Genomic DNA, 21,143 nt, shown 5'->3' on the forward strand with positions numbered 1-21,143 from the left:
AAACATTTGCTGATCTAATTGAATAATCCAGTTTTTATTTGGACAAGATGGCATTCAGTTCAAATATCATTGGACCTTAAAAGTTGTGATCAAGAATAAAATCATAGATATAGAACTGAAAAGAACCATAGTCCAATCTCCTGATTTTACAAGTGAAAAGACTAAGGCACTGAGTGAGTAAGAGAGGTCTTTAATATCTCTAAGGAAGTGATGATAGCATAATTTGAATCCAATTCTTTTGACTCCAAATGCAGGACTCTTTGCTCCTGTGTCATGTTCTGCAAAACTGTCCCTGACTACCATATTGATTCTGCTAGCTGTACATAGATTCTTCTACAGCTGAGTTGCCTCTCCTCCTTCCAGTTGTCTCTACTTACCCCAATTCTGTCAATTATCGAGACTGAGACTACAAACTTCACTTGCCCAAAAATTTGAGACACAGACATATTACAATTCTCCTGAAGGCTGCTACTGATTTCTTCTAAATAAGAGTAGCTTAGATCTAGAAGTGAAAGTTTATGGACAGTTTGAAAACTGTTATTCTTATCCCTCTTTCTTCTCCTTTTCTACCTTGGCTATGATTACTAAAGAAGCAGAAATGGGAACACACAGATTGGAGGGGCTATTTTCTTTTTATTATTCCAAATTTTACAAAACCAAATGAAACAAGCACTTCCATATACAAAGAAGAAGAAGATAGTACTCAAGTGAAATCAGAAATTTCCTGTGTGAATTTAGTATAAAAAGTACCCCTTTATTCTGTTTGATAGCCCCACCCTTTGACTGGTCTTGCATGTGTACTGTGGCTTCCTGGAAGACATTGGCTCAAGCACATGTGTGGCTATGTGGTGTCTGGCAGGCTGGAGGAGGTCCCTGTACAATAGATGACATGTCCAGAAGTCAGGACTCAGGACCTGGACTGTCCAATCAGAGAGCCCCAGGAGGAATGATGAAAATAGGCTATATAAGCGGATGGAGAGGAAGCACTGGCTCTTTCTCTTTCTGGACAGTAGTGATCTCTCTTCTCAGGAGTGGTTAACCCTTGGCAGGCACTGGCCCTAACTCACTGGCCTATTTCAGTCAGTCCAGGATGTGGCTGGGAGCTGGAGCTGTGGAAGCTTGGTGAGGCTTGGAGCTCAGCTTTCATCAAGAAAGCAGGTTTTAGTTTGGGTGACCCTGTGAACTCTCTCTCTAAATTATACTTAGAAATAATTATAAATAAACATAGCCTCCAGAGAATTTTATCATTACACTCCTATATGTTTAGCTTACTTTTCTTCATATCTACATAATTCCTGTCCACTAGTGTCCCAGCCCTTCCCAAAACCTCTCTACATCACAAAAGATATCAAGGTGGACAACATGTGCATAATAAATTAAGTCTCTCATATTTCACCTTTCAGTTCATTTTTAGGAGGAATTATTCTTACTGTGTGACCTTGACAAATCACTTAACCTCTCTGAGAAACTATTTCCTCATTTGTAAAACGATACCTGCCCTCCCCTCCTTAGCAGGTTATGGTGTGGATAAAATGAGAAGTTTATGTGAAAACACTTTGTTTATTCTTTCAGGATTAATTCTTTGTCTGTGTACATTGTTCTCCTGGTTCTATTCACTTCTCATCTCTTGTACTTCTTTCCAAGTTTTAAAAAAAAAATCAATCTGTTAATTATTTCTTTATGGAGAGCAGTAGTTTTCTATCACAATTGTAGACCACAATTTGTTCAGCCATTCCCCAACTGATGGGCATCCCCTGAGGGGCTATTTTCAGTTTTGCTTTGTAAAGCTCCTTAAGTGACCCTAAGCTTCTCCCAGACATAAAGGTACAATTTCTGAAGACCAGAAATCTACTACTACTATTAGATAGCTTTGAGATAGAGTGCTCATCTCCAGAGAATTCAAAATGATTGCCAGTTAAAAGGCAACGGAGAGGGCCATTTGGGTGTGAGCAAGCTGAAACGCAGTGCAAACAAGAAACTATGAAGAACCAGAGTAAAGGAGGCCATCAAGAAATGTGTGATTATAACAAGATTAACTTCTCAAGTAGAGAGAGAGAGGAAAAACCAATGGGCAGCCCATAGGCTCTATCGGTGTCCTTTTAATGTCAGAGGAAAGCAGTGAAGATCTCCCCAACATGCTACTTGGACTCACATCTCCCCAGTGGCAAATTTGTGGGAGAAGATGGTTAAGACTTACACAGAAGAATGGGGAGACATGGATAGGTTGTAACCTGTATTGTTAGAAGGAACATCCTAGAGGGAACAGATTTGACATCAACATGCTTTACTATTACAAAGTGTTTTCACTAACTTCTCGTTTTATCCATATCATAATCCCTGAGGAGGGGAAGGCAGGTATGAGTATTCTCATTTTACAAATGAGGAAACAGGGTTTCAGAGAGCTGAAGTGATTTACAAAGGCCTCATAGCAAATGTACTATGAAGGGCTCTTCTATGCTGATGGGGCCTCTCCATTTTTCTAACCACTCAGTTAGGGAGGCAGCTGAGCTAGAGGCAATCACACCGAAGGAGCAAGATCCAAACCAGTGCCCTGAGGTCTAAAATTTTTTGGTAAACTTGGATTTCCCACATCCTCAAATCAGTGCTAGTTGCTGGGGATCTGAGGCAGAGATTTTGCAGTTGGGCATACAAAGAGATCAGGGATTCCCAGCCTCTCATTTAGAGAGGAGAATAACACTGAACAGCCATGCGGACCACTTGTTTGGTCTGAAGTTGTGAAGACACCAGTGATTTCCCAAAGCCAAACCTTAGAAAAAATGTTTAATTATTATCTCTCTTTAATTAGCCACTTTTTTTTCTCACCTCTAGTAGTGTGGGAAATTAGAAGTAGCCATATATCACTGAATTATCCGTCTTCCTCTTACTTCAGAAATGATTTAAATTTACACTCTTAACAGTTTTATCCAGTGTAAAAAGAACCTAATGGCAGAATTCACTGAGGGGGATGGAGGGAAAGGAATTCAGGGAAGTTTACATATTTTAATGCTTACACTACTAGTGGCATTTTCTAGATTACTATCCAAATAAAGGCTTAGTGTGTGTGTGTGTGTGTGTGTGTGTGTGTGTGTGTGTGTGTGTGTGTAAATGCTCTGCACAGCACTTTAATGATATATACTGTACCTTTTTGAAAGGGTTAAAGATATAACTCATTACCTGCTTCTCTAGCCTGTCATAAATAACAGCTTTTATAGAACTAAAGTAAACAAAGGCTGTTTGGAGATTATTTTAAAAAAGGAAAGTCTATATCATTGCACAATTGGCAGACTTTGTCTGACTACACAAGAAAATAAATAGTCGGGAGCACATTAGTATTCTTTTTAGCTACTAATTTTAAGGGTGTGCAACCTATAAAGGGAGATGCAAGTACTGGAAGGAACTACTCACTATGAGAGATCTAATAGCCAATCCCTCTCCTTTTTTTCCTCCTGGGTTACAATCTAGAGTAAAGATCAGGGATTAAGTTTAGAATCAAGAATTAAGTATAGATTAAGAATAGCAGATTTATAGCACAGGGAGGGGCTTTGGAGGCCATCTAATTCAACTCATTCATTCTATAGACTCTGAGAACTTAACTTATCTGATGTGATAAAGCTAGAATCTGGCAGAGCTGGAATTTGAATTCAGGTTATCTGCCTCTAAATCCAGTGTCTTTCCACTGTAAAAATACTATTCAATGATGTTTATTAAGAAAGAAGCAGAAGAGCTTCATCACACAATAGATACAGGGCTAGACTTGGAGTCAGGAAGACCTGAGTTCAAATCTAGCCTTAGACTCTTTTTTTTTTTAAACCTTTACCCTTCGTCTTTTAGTCAATACTATGTATTTACTCCAAGGCAGAAGAGTAGTAAGGGTAGGCAATGGGGGTCAAGTGACTTGCCCAGGGTCACACAGCTGGGAAGTGTCTGAGGCCAGATTTGAACCTAGGACCTCCTGTCTCTAGGCCTGACTCTCAATCCACTGAGCTAACCAGCTGCCCCCTCCTTAGACTCTTAATAGCTATGTGACCCTAGGCAAGTTCCATAACCTCTGTCTGCTCCAGTTTCCTCTCTTATAAAATAGGAATAACATGTTCTGAATAAAAATTAATCTTGGAGACTTTATTCTAAATTTATAAGTATTTATTAGTAATGAGGAAGAAAGAGAGAAATAAGGTTTCCAGCCTTTCTAACTTAAAATAAGTCTCTGACAGAGGCTGCAAGTAGTTGTTCCTGGATTCAGCCTGCTCTGCTACTTGCCAATAGCTTATAGAAGAGAGAGACTAAGCCTACTTCACACACTGGCTTTTCAAGCTCAAGTCTAAATCTTCCCCACCCCCATCCTCCAGTTCTCCAGGGTTTCACCTCAGTCCACACTCACAACACATCCCTTGGCTTCTGCTGGTCTAGAATCCTGCCTGCCACTCTGTCAAATTAAGACACATGACTCTGTGACTCCTATAACAGGTAAGACTTTCTGGGATCTGATGATCTCCTACATATTTAATTCAAACATAATAGTATCTACCTTCCGTTGTTGTTGTGAAGATAAAACAAGATATTTGTAAATTGCTTTGCAAACTTTAAAGCAATAATAAAATTTTAGTTAATATTATTTATCAACTGCTACAAATCAGATTGATGGCATTCCAGAGCTCATAAGTACTCTCTAATCCAAGTCCTTCATGATGAATAAAGTAAAGATCAGAGAAGTTAAGCAAAGTCATATACTGCACAGAAAATTAATGCTACATTTGGGATTGAAAGCTAGATCTGCCTGCCAGCAAAACACTTTATCCTTTGTTATCACTCTATTTGGGAATATTCTTTGTTCACAAATGGAGAAACTGAAACCAAGAGGAGAACCTAAAACTGTTAATTTTTTTTTTTTTTTTTAGTTTCTCTTTTGCCAAAGGTCCAGTTCATCTTTGGGATGAAAACAAAGGGAAGGATGTGAGTTCATATTGCTGTTGTGGGTGGATTAAGATGTGTGGATCCCAAACACTTATTTTTTTGAGGGTTAAGCAGTGCTGAGGAGCCACAAGCATTCTGAAAGTCACTCATAAACTAGACTTGAGAATATGCTGTCCATGCATAACAATCTTTAGACCTTGTAGCGAATGTAGCTTCCAAGACCTTTAACTCCTCAAATTACAGGTTTCAAGAGGTGGATAGCACTTAGAGACCATCATAGCCAACTCTCTCATTTTACAGATGAGGAAAGTGAAGTCCCAGCAGGAAAAGGAGCTTCCTCAAGGGCACTGTCGAGCTCTTGTCTAAGGGAGACCAAGAATTTAGGTTCTTTTGCCTCCCAGCCTAACACTTTGTCTACAATCTCTTGCTGCCCAATTTCTGTCCAGGGATTGATTATACCTAAGAGAAGCTGCATTTATAAATCAAAAAAAGGATTTAAATAGAAAATAGCTTGGGGAGAAATTTCCCTACTTATATTCACCAAGCTAGTGATAGCCAAAAGTTCACAGGAGAGCATGGCTTCAAATATCTGTAAAAAGAGCACAAATTTCAGACAATAACCAAAGTAATATAGAGATTCTAAAAATTGGTGTCATGATTGACTTGGTAGAATGAGAACTATAACTGAGCCATGGCCCAAGGTAGGCATATGCTATTTGAAAGAGAAAGGTTAAAGGAATGGGTAAAGATGAGCTAGCTTCATATAGTAAATATCATTTGAGAAAATTCAGTAGCTAGAAGAATGTAGAGTAGAGAACATTTGGGCAAAAATCAATGGAGGCCACTTTATTTCCTCTATGAGGTGTTTTTTTTAATTGTAGGTGTGATATGTGTCTTCTGTCACAGCATAAACAATATAGAAATATGTATTGCATGAAAACACTGATATAATCTTTATCAGAGTATTTACTGCCTGGGGAGAGGAGAAAATCTGAATCGTCAAATGTCAGAAAACAATGATCAAAAATTGCCTCTTCATGTAATTGAAAACAAAAAATTAAGAAATTTTAAAATATGAGAAATAGTTTACAAAACAAATAAAAGCATAATAGAACATAAAAAAATTAATGGAGGGAGAAGAAGAAACAATTTTGTCTTATATACCTCTTGGACCAAAAAAGGAAATAGAAAGGAGTTTGGGAAATAGATTCTAAGTCAGGCACAAGGATTTGATATACAGTGATCCCTCACCTATCACGGGAGTTACATTCCATAGAGACACCCCCTCAAAAGGTGAAAATTCAGGAAACAGCAGGAAAGCAAACAGACTGATACTATAGTCACTGAACCAATCAGTGCCCAGGATATAGAACACAGTGCTGAGGTTGTTCGCCTTTCATTTCATCAGCCAATAATAGTGTGCCGTGTGCAATCTTGGCAAACTTGTGCAAGCTGTAGTGGCATATTGCATTTCCATTATTTACAGTACAGTATGTATTCATTTGCAAAATCACACAATATAGCAAAAACCCACGATTCAAATGAAGCCTCGATAATTGAACCGCTATATAGCAAGGTCTGTAATAATGATGTGTGGGACTTCAGTTATCCAGACATCTGCTAGAGTTTTCTCTCCACCCAAAGCAGGCCATTTAATAACAAATATAATACAATATGATTTTTATTTTATTTTCAGTTCCAAATTCTTCCTCTCACACTGTTTCCTGTGCCCATTAAGAAGGCAAGAATAAAGTCTATTAAAAATATCCATAGTCATGCAAAATAAATTCCTGCATTAACTATGTTCCCTTGTTCCCCCACAAGAAAAAAAGTAGCAAAAGAAAATATGTTTTATTTGCACTCTGAGTCCATCACTTCTCTGTTTGGAAGTGGATGGCCTGTTTCCACATAAGTCTCTTGAAGTTATGCTTGGTCATTGTGTTGTTTGGAACTCCTGAGTCTTTTAGTGTTGATTTATCATACAATATTGTTGTTATGTGTTTTTTGTAAATTGTTTTCCTGGTTCTTCTTACTTCACTTAGCATCATTTCATATAAGCCTTTCCAAATTTTTTTTGAAACCATCTCCTTCATCATTCATTACATTATAATAATATTCTATCAAGAAATAGACCATAACTTGTTTAGCTATTCCTCAGTAAATGGACATCATCTCAATTTCCAGTTCTTTACCACCACAAAAAGAGCTACTAAAATATTTTTCTAGATATGAATCTTCCCTTTTTATGATCTCATTGGAGATATAAATCTACTAGTAATATTACTGGATAAAAGGATATCTAAAGGGCATAGATCCCAATTACTTTCCAGAATGGTGGGACCAGTTCATAGCTCCACCAACAGTCCATTAAAGAACCTATTTTCCCATAGCTCCTCCAGCATTTTCCTTTTGGTTGATCAAGGGGGTGTGAAGTAGTATCTCAGAATTGTTTTAATTTTCATTTCCCTAATTATTAGTGATTGAAAGCATTTTTTTCACATGGCAAAAAATAGCTTAGATTTCTCCCTCTGAAAACTCCTATTCATAGCCTTTGATCATTTATTGGTTAGAGAATGACTCATTCTTGTAAATTTGAATAAGTTCTGCATATATCTTTGAAATGAGATTTTTATCAGAGAAACTTGCTACAAAGATTTTTTTCTTAGTTTCTTGCTTTTCTTCTAATTTTACCTACATTGATTTTGTTTGTGCAAAACCTTTTAAATTTTATGTAATCAAAATTGCCCATTTTATCTCCTGTGAACCTCTATAACTCTTGATTGGTCATGAATCTATCTATATATCAAATGCATCATTTCTTTCTTGCTCTTCTAATTTGCTTATGATGTTACCCTTTATGTCTAAATTATGTATTAATTTGAAACTTATCTTGGTATATGCAGTGTGAAATGTTGGCTTATACATATTTTCTGTCAGATTGCTTTCTAGTTTTACCAAGAGATTTTGGGCTGATTTTTTTCCTACATATGGTGTACTTTTAATCTATTCCAGTGATCAACCTCTATATTATCTGGTACAAAATATTTTTGACAATTGGGTCCGTAGTACAATTTGAGATCAGTATTGTTACCCCACTTCCTTTCCATTTATTTCCTGTTCTGTTATTTGGGGCAATTTATATTTTTATAAATATTCATCCATTTATTTTAGATTGTCTATTTTTTTGGCATATAGTTGGATGAAATAATAGCTAATTGCTTTTACTTCATTTTCATTTTTGAAAATGGTAATTTGGTTTTTCTTCTTTTTAAAATAAAATTAACTGAGGCAGCTGGGTGGCTCAGTGGATTGAGAGCAAGGCCCAGAGACAGGAGGTCCTGGGTTCAAATCTGACCTGATACTTCCCAGCTATGTGACCAAGGGCAAGTGACTTAACCCCCATTGCCTAGCCCTTACCACTCTTCTGCCTTAGAACCAATACCCAGGATTGATTCTAAGATGGAAGGTAACAGTTTAAAAAAAATTAAATTAACTAATGGCTTTTCTATTTTATTGTTTGTTTTTACTTCAAAAATGCTCCTAATTTTATATATTAGTCCAATTTAAAATATTTAAGCTTTGTAAATATTTTTTTTTATTTTCAAGATTTCTATTTTAGTATTTAATTGGGGGTTTTATTTGTTATTCTAGGTTTTTTTTTAGTTGAATGCCTAATTTATTGAACTGCTCTTTTCCCCTTTTACTGTGTTTAGAAATATAAAAATTTCCCTAAGAAATACTTTGGCTGCATCCCTAAATTTTCATATGTTGTCATTATCTTTAATGTAAGTATTAATGACTTCCATGATTTGTTCTTTGACCCACTCATTTTTTGGGATCCAGGTATTGCATTTTGAATTAACCTTTAATTTATATAGATTGAATACCAAAGACCCTTTATTGAATGCAATTTTTATTAAATTAACATTTCTACTTTTTTGCATTTCATGAGGTTTTTGTGCCCTAATAAATGATCATTTTTTGTAAAATTACAGTACAGATGACAAATAGATACAATTTTTTCTATTTTCATTCAGTATTCTATAGAGGTCTAGCATATCTAAGTTTTCTAAAATTTTATTTATCTCCTTTAATTCTTTCTAGTTTATTTTTTGGTTAGATTTGTTCAAGTCTGGAAGGGTTACATTGAGGTCTTCCACATTATAAATGGGGCAGCTAAGTGGCAAAGTAGATAGTGTCAGAAGACACATCTCCCTGAGTTAAAATCTAGCCTTAGACTCTTATTGGGTATGTAACCCTAGCAGGTCACTTCACCCTCTTTGCCTCAGTTTCCTCATCTGTAAAATGAGCTGGAGAAAGAAATGGCAAACCACTCTAGAAACCACTGCTAAGAAAACTCAAAATGAGGCCATGAAGAGTCAGAAACAGCTGAAACAACTGAACAATAGCAATAACTATTATAGTTATCAATTTAGATGCCTGGAAACCAAAACACAGTGTTGATTGTAAGATGGAAGGTAAGGGATTAAAAAAAAAAAAGAATCAATACTAATAAGTATTGGTTCTAAGGCAGAAGAGTGGTAAGGGCCAGGCAATTGGGATTAAGTGACTTGTCCAGGGTCACATTACTAGGAAGTGTCTGAGGCCAATTTGAATCCAAAAACTCATATCTCATGACTTGCCCTCTGTCCACTGAGCCACCTACCTGCCTCTAATGTATGTTAGTATTGATATTAATTCATTATGAAGGGTATCTTTTAGTTTCCCTGTTTATTTTAATTAGGCATATTTTTGTTTTTAGTTTATCTGAGATCACAATTTCTGCCTTAGAATTTTTATTTCAGCCAAAGTGTAAAAGATTCTGTTTTAGCCTTTTGTTTTTATCTATGTGTGTATTTTTCTGTTTCAAGTGTTTTTTTTTTTAAAACATATTGTTGGATTTTGGTTTCCAATCCATTTTTCTATTATTCATTTTATGGGTGAGTACAGCCCATTCTATCCCCCCAATGTTTGAAGACCTCTCTGACTGGCTTCCTAAGCTGTTGTGGCCTGGAAAAATGATTTACTGTGAACTTTTCCTTGGCTTTCTGGATAAGAATTCAGTCTTGTGCATTTTCTTGGTCATTGTGGAGGAGGTATGCTGGGAGAGCTAAGCAAAAATGCTTTCTCTCACTCTGTCATTTTGAATTCACTCTACCTAGAAAATAATTTTCTGACCTGCTTTAATAATCCTATTCTTCAAAAGGTAGAGAAGGCTTCTGTTCTGAATCTAGTTCTTGTCAACAGAGAAGAACTAGTTGCTGGGCTAAGAATGATATGAAACTTGGGGGAAAGTGACCACTTCTTTTTAGAGCAGGTATTTGTTAACTGGAGCCAAGGAACTTTCAACAAAATATTTTGACAATAGCAGCTAGTGTTTATATATTTTAAAAGTTTGCAAAGTGCTTTACAAATGTTATCTAAGTTACTCTCCCAACAACCACTAGAGATAATGGTTATTCTTATCCTCATTTTCACAGAGAATAAATGAGCAGAGGTTGTGATTTGCCCTGTGCTACACAGCTGGCTGAAGCCAGATTTGCACTCAGGTCTTCTTGACTCCAGGATCAGCTCTCTATCTACTGTTAACCTAACCTCTGCTACCTGATACCTTCTGGTAACTGTACTTCAAATAATTAGTATCCTCATTGGACATATAAAGCTCAGAATCTTCTCAATGGGCCCATCCATTTTTCCCCTTTTACTAAGGCCCAAATGTAGCCCCCAGCATGAAATGACCCCTTATTTGTTGACAGCAAAGCAAGGAAAGACATAATTCAGATTTGACAAGGTTTATTAGTCAGTATCAAATTACATAGTACCATCAGGAAAGTGTCAGGTTATGATTTGAATATTTTAATCTAAAATTTGGCAAATTATTAAGTTACCCAAAATTCATTATATATTTGAAGTGTGCATTGAAGAGACTATTTGGCATATCTTGGTAAGATGCTTAGCATAAATATTTCTGTACCTTAATTTTAAATATATATGCTTTGCATATATATGCTCCTAAATTAAATATACCCATATAAAAAGCTTACATTGATGTTGAATTGATAAATTTTATATCTATGAAATTATGAAACTGTCTCTGTGTTCAAAGCAGAAATTTAAAAAATTAGTCGGTTTCCTAGACGCACATGAATTTACAAAGTAATTGAAAATGAATAAGATGAAATGTTATAACACTGTTTAAGAAACTGACATTTAAATGAGACTACCAAATTATGTAAATAATACCATTTTTCAAGTTGATGAGAGAATAAAGCTTCTACTTAGCATCGTACCCCCTAAATTAAGAATATGTTTCATTGTAGTAGGAAAAGGTTTTTCTATAATAGCATGACTGTGGAAGCCATGATGCAGGAGATGAGCAGGAACCAATCAATCTGGGCCCTGTGTTCCCACCGGCCTGTGCTTCCTCTTGCTCATCAATGGAAGTCTGGCTTCTCTGGGAAGGTACAGCCAGAGCGTTTAATTATGATGCTGGCAGCGTAGTGGCCTGCGCGGATGCATTCGGTCAAGGGCCGGTCAGCAACCAGCTGGGACAGAAAACCTAGAGTACAAAGGAAAGGGAACGAGTTAAAGTGTTATATAAGAACATCAGAAATACTACGCTGGGTCAGATTGGGGGTCCATTTGGGTCTTATCTACTATTTTAGATAAAAGGTGCTTTTGTGGCCAATGATATGCCCTCCCAAGATGATGCCCTTAAAAGTTAAGTCTCTGCTTTCCTTTAAATACTCATCTAATGAACTGATGTATGCCAATTGTTGTGTTGCTTATAGTCTGGAATATGATCAACTGTCATCAAGCCAATGAAAGCCCCTAGGTCCAATTATGGGGGATTAGAAGTAGGAGAAAAAATGCCAATCTATTCTGCAGGGTCTCTTCATTAAGGATCTTGAAGATGGACTTATCCCCATTTCTGCAGATTACATTCATATTGTTAATTTAGAGCATGTTCTCTGACATCCTAATGCTTCTGAGAGAGAGAGAGAGAGAGAGAGAGAGAGAGAGAGAGAGAGAGAGAGAGAGAGAGAGAGAGATTGAGAGAGAGAATGAGAACATGGAAAGCCCTCAGACCTCTCTCAGTGCTGGTACTGGCAAGACCCATAGGTTGGCCTCACATTCAAGAGAGTTGTGAGAAGCTGGAGAGAAGCACTGCAGTCATGAACAATGAGGGACAAGAACTGAGGAATCTGGGGCACATTTTACTAAGGGAAATGTGAGCTGCTGCTATCATCTGAGATAGGGAGATTGGCCAAGAACAGATGACAATGAGAAACTGTTCTGGAACTTGACTCTCCGCCTCTTTCTGGGCCCTGTGCTGCTCGAGAGGTAAAGGTTAATGGAAAAGCAGTAGTCCATTGACCTGTGGAGAGTTCCCCAGGAGATTTACAGCCTTTCATTTCTTANGTGTATAAGAGACAGAGAGAGAGAGAGAGAGAGAGAGAGAGAGAGAGAGAGAGAGAGAGAGAGATTGAGAGAGAGAATGAGAACATGGAAAGCCCTCAGACCTCTCTCAGTGCTGGTACTGGCAAGACCCATAGGTTGGCCTCACATTCAAGAGAGTTGTGAGAAGCTGGAGAGAAGCACTGCAGTCATGAACAATGAGGGACAAGAACTGAGGAATCTGGGGCACATTTTACTAAGGGAAATGTGAGCTGCTGCTATCATCTGAGATAGGGAGATTGGCCAAGAACAGATGACAATGAGAAACTGTTCTGGAACTTGACTCTCCGCCTCTTTCTGGGCCCTGTGCTGCTCGAGAGGTAAAGGTTAATGGAAAAGCAGTAGTCCATTGACCTGTGGAGAGTTCCCCAGGAGATTTACAGCCTTTCATTTCTTACCATCCTGACCACCCAGGCTTGGCCCTGTCAGACTTGGGGAACATTTTGTATCAGACAAAATTAATGATCACTTCCAACTGAAGAAGAACACTAACAGGCTCTATATATTGATATTTACTTTGTGGAAACAATCCTAGATTTTGAAAATCACTCATGCCATGGAATATCTGGGTTAAACAGCAAAGGTCAACATATTGAACCCTCTACAAACCTCTATACCAAGCCCATACAATTCAGCTCAGTTTGAAATGGGAACAAGAAACAGCTTTTCTTAAATCTTTTTTGTTGTTGTTCCTTCCTTTGGTCATGGTTTTTAAAAAATGAGAAAAACCAATAATCACAAAAGACTTTTGTGAAGGGTAAAGCTTACCACCATCTTCCTGCCCTCCTAGGGCAGAGCTGCTAGGGGAGGCCAATGCTCTGAAGATTCACTGCTTTCCTTTCTATAAGTCAGAATCCTTGAAGGCTGACTTTGACTATGATGGACACTCATGGCCAGGGAGAAAATTTCCCCAATTCAGACATGTTAATGTTTTGTATCTTATAATCTTTGACAGTTTTCTGGGGGATAAGGAGAAGTCATGAGACTTGCCTAATTGTCATAAAGTCAGTATTAAGTTGGAAACAAGACTAGAATGTAGGTTTTTGGGACTCCAAGACTGGCTCCCATGCCATTCTCTTCTCATTGACATAGTGATAATTGTCCCTCTGGTTCAAGTTTGTTCACTCTGGAAGTGTGGATTTTTTTTAATGATGCCTTGCAAGAGAGCAGGGGTGTGAGATAAGTGGAGTCTTCCAAAATCTGAAAGCTGGGAACAAAGAAGAGGAAAAAAGAGGTGGGGACAGACTCACTCCTGGGGTCAGCTAGGTAGAGTACACTTGTAGGCAGCTCTTATTTTCATTAGGGCTTTGGCAGGAAGTTGGTCATTGCCAGTCAAAGGCAAATTAACATGACCTCAAAGAAAATGCAGAAGATCTATATAAATGTGTATGGCTTCAAACTGGAAAGGCATCTAAGGAGTTGATGTAATAGCTCCCATGAGAACTAGACAGGAGAGCTACCAACATAAAGGATAAAGCTCACAAACCCCCCTATACAGTTCTTGAAAACAGTAACACAGTATAATGGAGCTGACTTCTCGAGAACTAAGAGTACCTACAACCTAGTAAATACTTTAGTAGTTTTCCTCATGTCAAAAGGAAAGTTAGCTTTGACATGGTTGCTATGCCAGATGCTTGGGAGGCATACAAAGGCCATTACAAAGGCCATTAGTCAAGTCCTTAAAGAATCATTAGCCAAGTAAGAAAGGTAAGAAACAAATAGCAATACTAGAAAATAACAGACAAGGAGGCACAAAGTGCTATGTGAGATGTGAGGAAGGAAAGACAGTCTCTAACTTGGGTTTGGAAAAGGCTTCATGGAGATGGCATTTGAGCTGGCTAATAAATATTTGTTGAATTGAATTAAGTCCTAAAGGATGAGGGTGGGCGTGTGTGTGTGTGTGTGTGTGTGTGTGTGTGTGTGTGTGTGTGTGGTTTCAACAGGTGGAGATGGTAGAAAGAAGGCATTCAGGGAACAAAGGGAGAGGGAGAGAAAGAATGAAGTCTGCTCATCTTGCAATCCAAGGAATCAAACCAAATGTCTCCAAGTAGGCTAGATACCATCAAAGCCATGTACAAGAATTCATGTATTTTATTCATCAAAGAACCTTAGGGCCAGGGCTTAGAGTCCATTTGTTTATCTTACACTCCCTTTTGTCCAACATATTTCTCTATTTTTCAAGGGCTGCTACAGTCAAATCACAACCTAACAGCAAGGGAGCTAGGTCCTAAGTGCCACACACTATTACTGCCAAGGACAATCATTGATTGAAGGAACTGTGGATGGTCTGCATAGTGAAGAGAAGACTTAGGAGCAGGGCCACTTCAAAAACGTGAAAGGCTGTCATGTAGAAATGGAATTAGGACTTATTTTGGCTTGGTACAAGAAGAAGCAGAACAATGGCTACAAATTACAGAGAAGCAGGACCCATTCTGTTCTCTGGTCCCAGGGAGTAAAAGTTTAATTTTATTTCAACATGACAACCCTTCATATAGTTTAAGAGCAGTCAATAAAAGGAGAAAAGTCAGACATAATTTTTGGCTTTTCTTTCTAAATTGATCTCCAAGACTGGTTGTAAGGCTAACTGGTTTGATGAATCCATGTATTATTTGCCAGGCTAGGCTGTGAGCTACCTGGGGCCTTGTTACAAAGAACTTTGAAGGACTGGACAATGATAGCTTGGTGCCACTGGAAAAGAAAAGAGAAACCTTGATGGCTCTTTCTGAGTTTTTACCTCTTTTCTACATGGCGCTTGTGTCAGAGGTTGCATCTCCAAATGAAATTCTTAGATTCTAGCTAAAATACTACATAAATCAGTCTACTTACTACTCTCTTAGAGACAAGTACTGGTATTTTTAGGAAGAAGATAAGCAATTTCAGATGTCAGAATTTGGCAAAAAAGAATATTTCTATTTGAACCACAACCAGATAGAGGGGCTACTGTCTGATGATTATGCAAATTCTTTCCAATATAAAAAGGCAAACTAACTGGCCATGGAAGCATATATGGAATGGAATCATAAGCAGCTGATAATAAGTGATGAGATTGAGAATGAGATGTCACCTTTCCCTTTCTTTGCTTTAAAAACATTTTTGTTGATATCTTTTGTTTTTATATAATTTTCAGTTCTCAATATATAGGGACCTACCATCTCTTATAACAAAGAATAAAAATAAAGAGGGGAAAAGCATTTCAGAAAATTAACACGCACAATCAAGTCTAATAGTATATACTATTTTTTTATTGATGCAAAAAGAGGAGGAAGATGCGTCCTATAGTACTTCTCTAGATCTAAGCACGAGCAATATGTAGAGCTCAACAATGTTACATTGTTGTAGTCACTGTGTAATTGTTTTACAGGTTCTGCTAAATTCACTGTATCATCATATAAGCTGCCCCATATACCACCTCCCATGTATCTTCACATTCATTGTTTCTTTTTTTTTTATTGTATTTTTGTGTTTGTTTGTTACATTAAGATTCACAGATAACTTTCCATCTTTTCCCTTCCCACACTGGAGAGGACATCATTTGACAAAAAGATATACACATATATAAAACTCTATCTTGCTTATTTCTATTAATCAGTACTTTGTAGGTGGACATATACAAGTCATTCTTCAAATAATATTTCTCTTGCTGTTTATATAATAATGTTCTTTTGGTTCTACTCTTTATGATTTCATGTAAGTCTTTCCATGTTCTCAAAAATTAAGTTGCTCATCATTTCCTTTTTTAATAAACATTTTAAATTATGCACTAAATCCACACCATTTCCCCAAGTGGCATAAAGTTTTGCAGCAGTTCTCTCAATCATGCTCATTTTCACTACAAGAAGCATTAGTGTGGGTTATTGCATTATTTTGTACCACACATTAACTCCTACATCAGTCTTTGTCCAAAGTTCTTGTCCACATCAAAGCAGTGCTCCTCTTTGTTTCGTTAACACTAATTTTGTTATTAATAATGGCCCCAAAGTATAAGAATATTGATGTTTGTAGTTCTAGTAAGCCTAAGAAGAGTCAGAAAGAGCCTTGGAACATATTAGTTATGTAAAATCAGGTTCTATATACACATATATAAGACCAATGAAGCACTGTCAGAGGAAAATCTATTACTTTTCATAAGCAAATTATTGTAAACAACTTTAAATAATAACAGCTAATTCAACTTGCCTTTACAACTAATAAAACTTTACTGAACAGAACTTTAATATGTAGATCCATATTGATAACTTTTTTTTGCAAAACTTTTTCTTTTTTTTTATATTTATTCTTTATTTTAATAACAAATTTCCACATGTTTCCCAAAGTTATATGATTCTTGTTATCTCCCTCCTTTCTTCCCACCCCTCTCCCAGAGTTGATAAGCAATTCAATCTGGGTTACACATGTAATATCAAGTAAAACATATTTCCATATTATTCATTTTTGTAAGTGAATAATCTTATAAAACCAAAACCTCAAATCATATGCCCAGATAAACAAGTGATAAATCATATGTCTTCATCTACATTTATACTCTTAACAGTTCCTTCTCTAGAGGTAGATAGCATTCTTTTTCATAAGTCCCTCATAATTGCCTTGGATCATTATATTGCTGTTAGGAGCCAAGTCTAGCACATTTGATTGTTCCACAATATTTCAGTTACTGTGTATAATGTTCTGGTTCTGCTTATTTCACACTGCATCAATTCACATAAGTCTTTACAGTTCTTTTTGAAATCATCTTGGTTATCATTCCTTATAGCACAACAGTATTCCATCACCATTTTGCCACCACAAAAAGTGCAGTTATAAATATTTCTGTACAAACAGGTCCTTTCTCATTTTTTTAAATCTCTGTGATACAGACCTAGTAGTGGTATTGGTAGATCAAAAGATATGAATTCTTTTATAGCCCTTTGGATGCCGGAAGCCATCAAAAGCATGCTGTTTGACATAGTTGCAGGTGGAAACCTGGGACTGCAAAGCATACCCCAGGAGGATGGAAAAACCCACTCAGACTCCCTTGTGTGACTCTTCGCTTACTAACACTCCTTACTATTGGAATTGTTATGATCAATATCCCTACTCAGCCCCAGGGAAATACAGAAGAACAATAAAAGCTGTTACTAATGCCTCTATAGACTCCTAGGGAAATCCCACCTTTACATGTAATGATACAGAAATTCCCCTAAACTCAATTCTTAATCTTGTAGAAAGTGATCTAATGTTAAAGACTTTTCCTGTTTATGTGGATGGCATAAATAAGAAGTAAATGCCTGCAGGGTTGAAACAAATATTTTCCCAACCTACTAAGGTCCTCTATGCACTGATCTGGATAAAGGGTCCTATAGGGGATATTCCTAGGCATAAGCCCCCAACAAAACTGCACTTAAATTTTCCATTATCATACACAGAAGCTTACATAATAGGAAACCAGAAATGACAAGATTCTCTGATTTGGTATGGAGGACAATGTATGAAAAATAGAGAAAGTGCCTTCCCTGTACGTCCCACTCCACTGGACTGTTTTGTTAACTCCACAGCCTAGGCAACATGTCAAACATAGCTTTGAAAAATATTGAGTTACTGGAGAATGAAAAGTTGTTAGTAACAAAGTTAATGTATGACTTATTCATTATCTCCAAGAAAAGATGTATGTTGAAAATTAAATTCCATGCCAACTGTATGTGTAATCTTTAAGTGTATAAAAATAAAGACAGCCCAAGCCTGATCAGAGCAGTCTCTGTGATGCCTGGCTGAAACTCTGTCTTTCATTTTCCTTTCTTCTTTCGCCAACACCGTCATCCTCCAAGGGACCCCTTGATCTGCATGGGCTGGACCCCTTCTTTTGGGCATAATTTGCTCATCATTTCTTAGGGCACTGTAGTATTCCATAACAATCATATACCACAACTTGTTTAGCCATTCCCCAACTGATGGGAATCTCTTTACTTTCCAGTTCTTTGTCACCACGAAGAGAGTTGCTATAAATATTTTAGAAAATATTTAAGTTCTTTTCCTTTTTCCATGATCACCATAAGAAATAAACCTAATAGAGCAAAAAGGTATACACAATTTTAAAACTCTTTGGGTATGTTTCTAGGTTGCCCTTCAAAACTGTTGGATTATTTAAATGAAAAGTTTTTGTAAAAATAAAACATGTAGCCAAGATTAGAAGGAAAGTAGTAAATTAGGAAATTTTTAAAATAATTTCTTGGAGAGAGGTCTCATATCTAAAATATAGAGAGAGTTTTGTCAAATTTGTAAGTACATGAGGCATTTCCCAATTGATAAATGGCCAAAATATATGAACTGAGTTTTTAGATGAAGAAATTAAAATTATATATAACTACATGAAAAAAAATGCTCAAAATCATTATTGATTAGAGAAATGCAAATGAAAACAACTCTGGGATTCCATCTCACACCTGTCAAATTGGCTAAAAACATTCCATTTTATTCATTTGTTTCAATAAATTGATGGGCAGAATCTAATTTGTTTCTAGTTTATTGCTTACACAAAAAGTGCTGAGCATATTGGACTTTTCTTTCTCATTTTGATTTTGTTACTTCTAGAAGTGATTTATTTTAGTCATTTTGGATTTAGCAATAGTTTTTCTTATTCAGATTCTAGGGGCTGAATATAATATTTTCCATCCTTTAATTCTCATAACCCTTCTATTATTTCTAAAATTTGTTCATTTTTAATCCACAAAAGAGCCATGATTTTACTGGCATTGACATGCCCTCTATAAGATAAGGTACTGCTCCATACTTCTGTTGAAAGACTTTATAAGTTGTTGGGGCCAAATTTCCTGGAGAGCAGAGACCATATTTTGCTTCTCTTTGCATCCTCAGGACTTAGTACAGTGCCTGGCACACAGTAGGTGCTTCATAAATTTGATTGATCCCATGATGGTCAACTCTCTGATGATGAACTTCTTAATGCTGGTCCTGAATGGGCTAATGTCTGGTCTAATCCTGTCCTGAGCCTATTTTGAAGGATCTTCTATGGTGGTTGGATTTGGTAAGCTCAGAAGCATAGGATTTATGGCTAGAAGGGTCCTTGAATCATAGCTTTAGAGTTGGGAGAAACTTCAAAGTTATCTGGTCATTTTCTGGAGAAGGAAATTAATTTCTAGATGGATTAAGGGGTTTACCTATTTATATGGTCACTTAAGTAGCCCTTCTCATGACCTCATCCAGAGTAGTTCTCTGCTGATACTGCCTCCTAGAACTCAGGGTCACCTCCACTTCAGGATGAGGTATGGCAGGAGGAATTTGTTATGCAGTAATAATACAAAACTTGATCTCCCAATAAGCTGTGCAATTAAACTATCACTACAGTAAGAGAATAAGAATATAAAGTATCATGTGATTATAATTGTCCTCAGAGGAACTATTATGTTAATTAAAACAAAACTCTTGTCCTATGTAACAGTAACCATTTTAGCTATTTTCAGTAGAAAATAAATAAAATCTTGAGGCCAGCCTAAGAGTTGCTCTTGTCCAATTTTAGGTCATCACTTTAATGTTCCAATTCTTTATTGAATTTTAATCATTTTGAGATTTATTAATTTTTTAAACTTGCCACTTTCACTCTGTCCTATGAACCAATGGCATCGAACTCAAGAAGAAACTGAACCCTGCTGGCTTCATATTAACCTAGAAAACTACAAATGAACATTATCTATACTGTATCACATTTTTAGTTACTTTGTTAAGCATTTCCCAATTTATTTTAATCTGGTTTGGTCAAGGTGGTGGTGCAGGCTTGTCAGTTTGATCCCTTAGCTCCAAAACATTTGAACAACAAAACTCTCGCTAATCCAAACCTTCAACAAATCAGAATTCTTCATGTAATTTCCTTTCATTCTATAGAGATAGCTGATAAGAATGCAGGATTGTTATAGAAATTCAGTTGAAAACAATGATGACGATAACTCAACTTATTTCTAGATAATATCCTGAGATCAAGTTTACTCTCAGTTCATTTTCTACATAATAGGAGTTCCCAAACTTTTTTCTAAGTCAGTCAGTTAACTAATATTTATTAAGAGATTATTATGTGCTGGGTTCTATTTGTATTCCAGGCTGGAAACCTGCCTGGACAAAAACACTGGTCTCCACCCTCAAGGAGTTCACATTCTGTTGAAGGAGCCATCAATCAAATCATTTTTCATGCATGATACAAGTAAATGGAAAGTAATCTCAGTAAGGGACTAGTAGGCATAGTAAGGGCTGGGAAAGGCATTAGAGGAGCTACTTTTCAATTTTCCTAATAGCATAATATACCTGGGGAGAGGGGAGAAGAGAGAATGAGCAGTGAGGGAAGAGATGCTTTTCTGGGATGAATTCTCTTCCCCACTAGAAATGGTATGGGGACAGGAGTAGTCACTAAGTTGGAGTCACTAAGTCCCTGATGACCTTAGCTAAGGACCCCTATTTATACTCTCAATGAAGAAACAAGAACTGATCTTCAGAATTACAAGAAGGAGACACTACCAGATTCTTGGCTGTAAAAATTCAACTATCCTTAGCCCATTCTTCTTACTAAATAGGTAAAGTGGCCTTCAGAATTCCAATAAGGTGTTCCTATCCTCCCAGTCAATTAGGCTTACAAGTGAGGTGCCATCCTTCATGATTCTTTCTCTCTCAAACCCTTTCCCTTTCATATCCAATCAGCTATCAAATACTGTTATTTCTATCTTGTTAACATTTCTTGTGTGCGCTCCCTTTTTTCCTGACATTGAAACGATCTTGGCCCTCATCACCTTATTCCTGGA

At 36.8% G+C, this 21,143-nt stretch overlaps 1 protein-coding gene across 2 annotated transcripts in view; it reads right to left on the reverse strand.

The window, feature by feature from the left end:
- Positions 1-10,687: 10,687 nt before the first annotated feature.
- Positions 10,688-21,143, reverse strand: part of ADK (adenosine kinase) — a 599,089-nt gene continuing 588,633 nt past the window's right edge. For both annotated transcript variants that reach the window (XM_044659050.1, XM_044659053.1), the window contains exon 11: positions 10,688-11,470. In XM_044659050.1, coding sequence (XP_044514985.1) covers positions 11,346-11,470 — 125 coding nt within the window. In that variant the 3' untranslated portion in view covers positions 10,688-11,345. The remainder of the gene's footprint in view (positions 11,471-21,143) is intronic.

The sequence above is a fragment of the Gracilinanus agilis genome, chromosome 2 (genome assembly GCF_016433145.1).
Source record: "Gracilinanus agilis isolate LMUSP501 chromosome 2, AgileGrace, whole genome shotgun sequence".
Lineage (NCBI taxonomy): Eukaryota > Metazoa > Chordata > Mammalia > Didelphimorphia > Didelphidae > Gracilinanus > Gracilinanus agilis.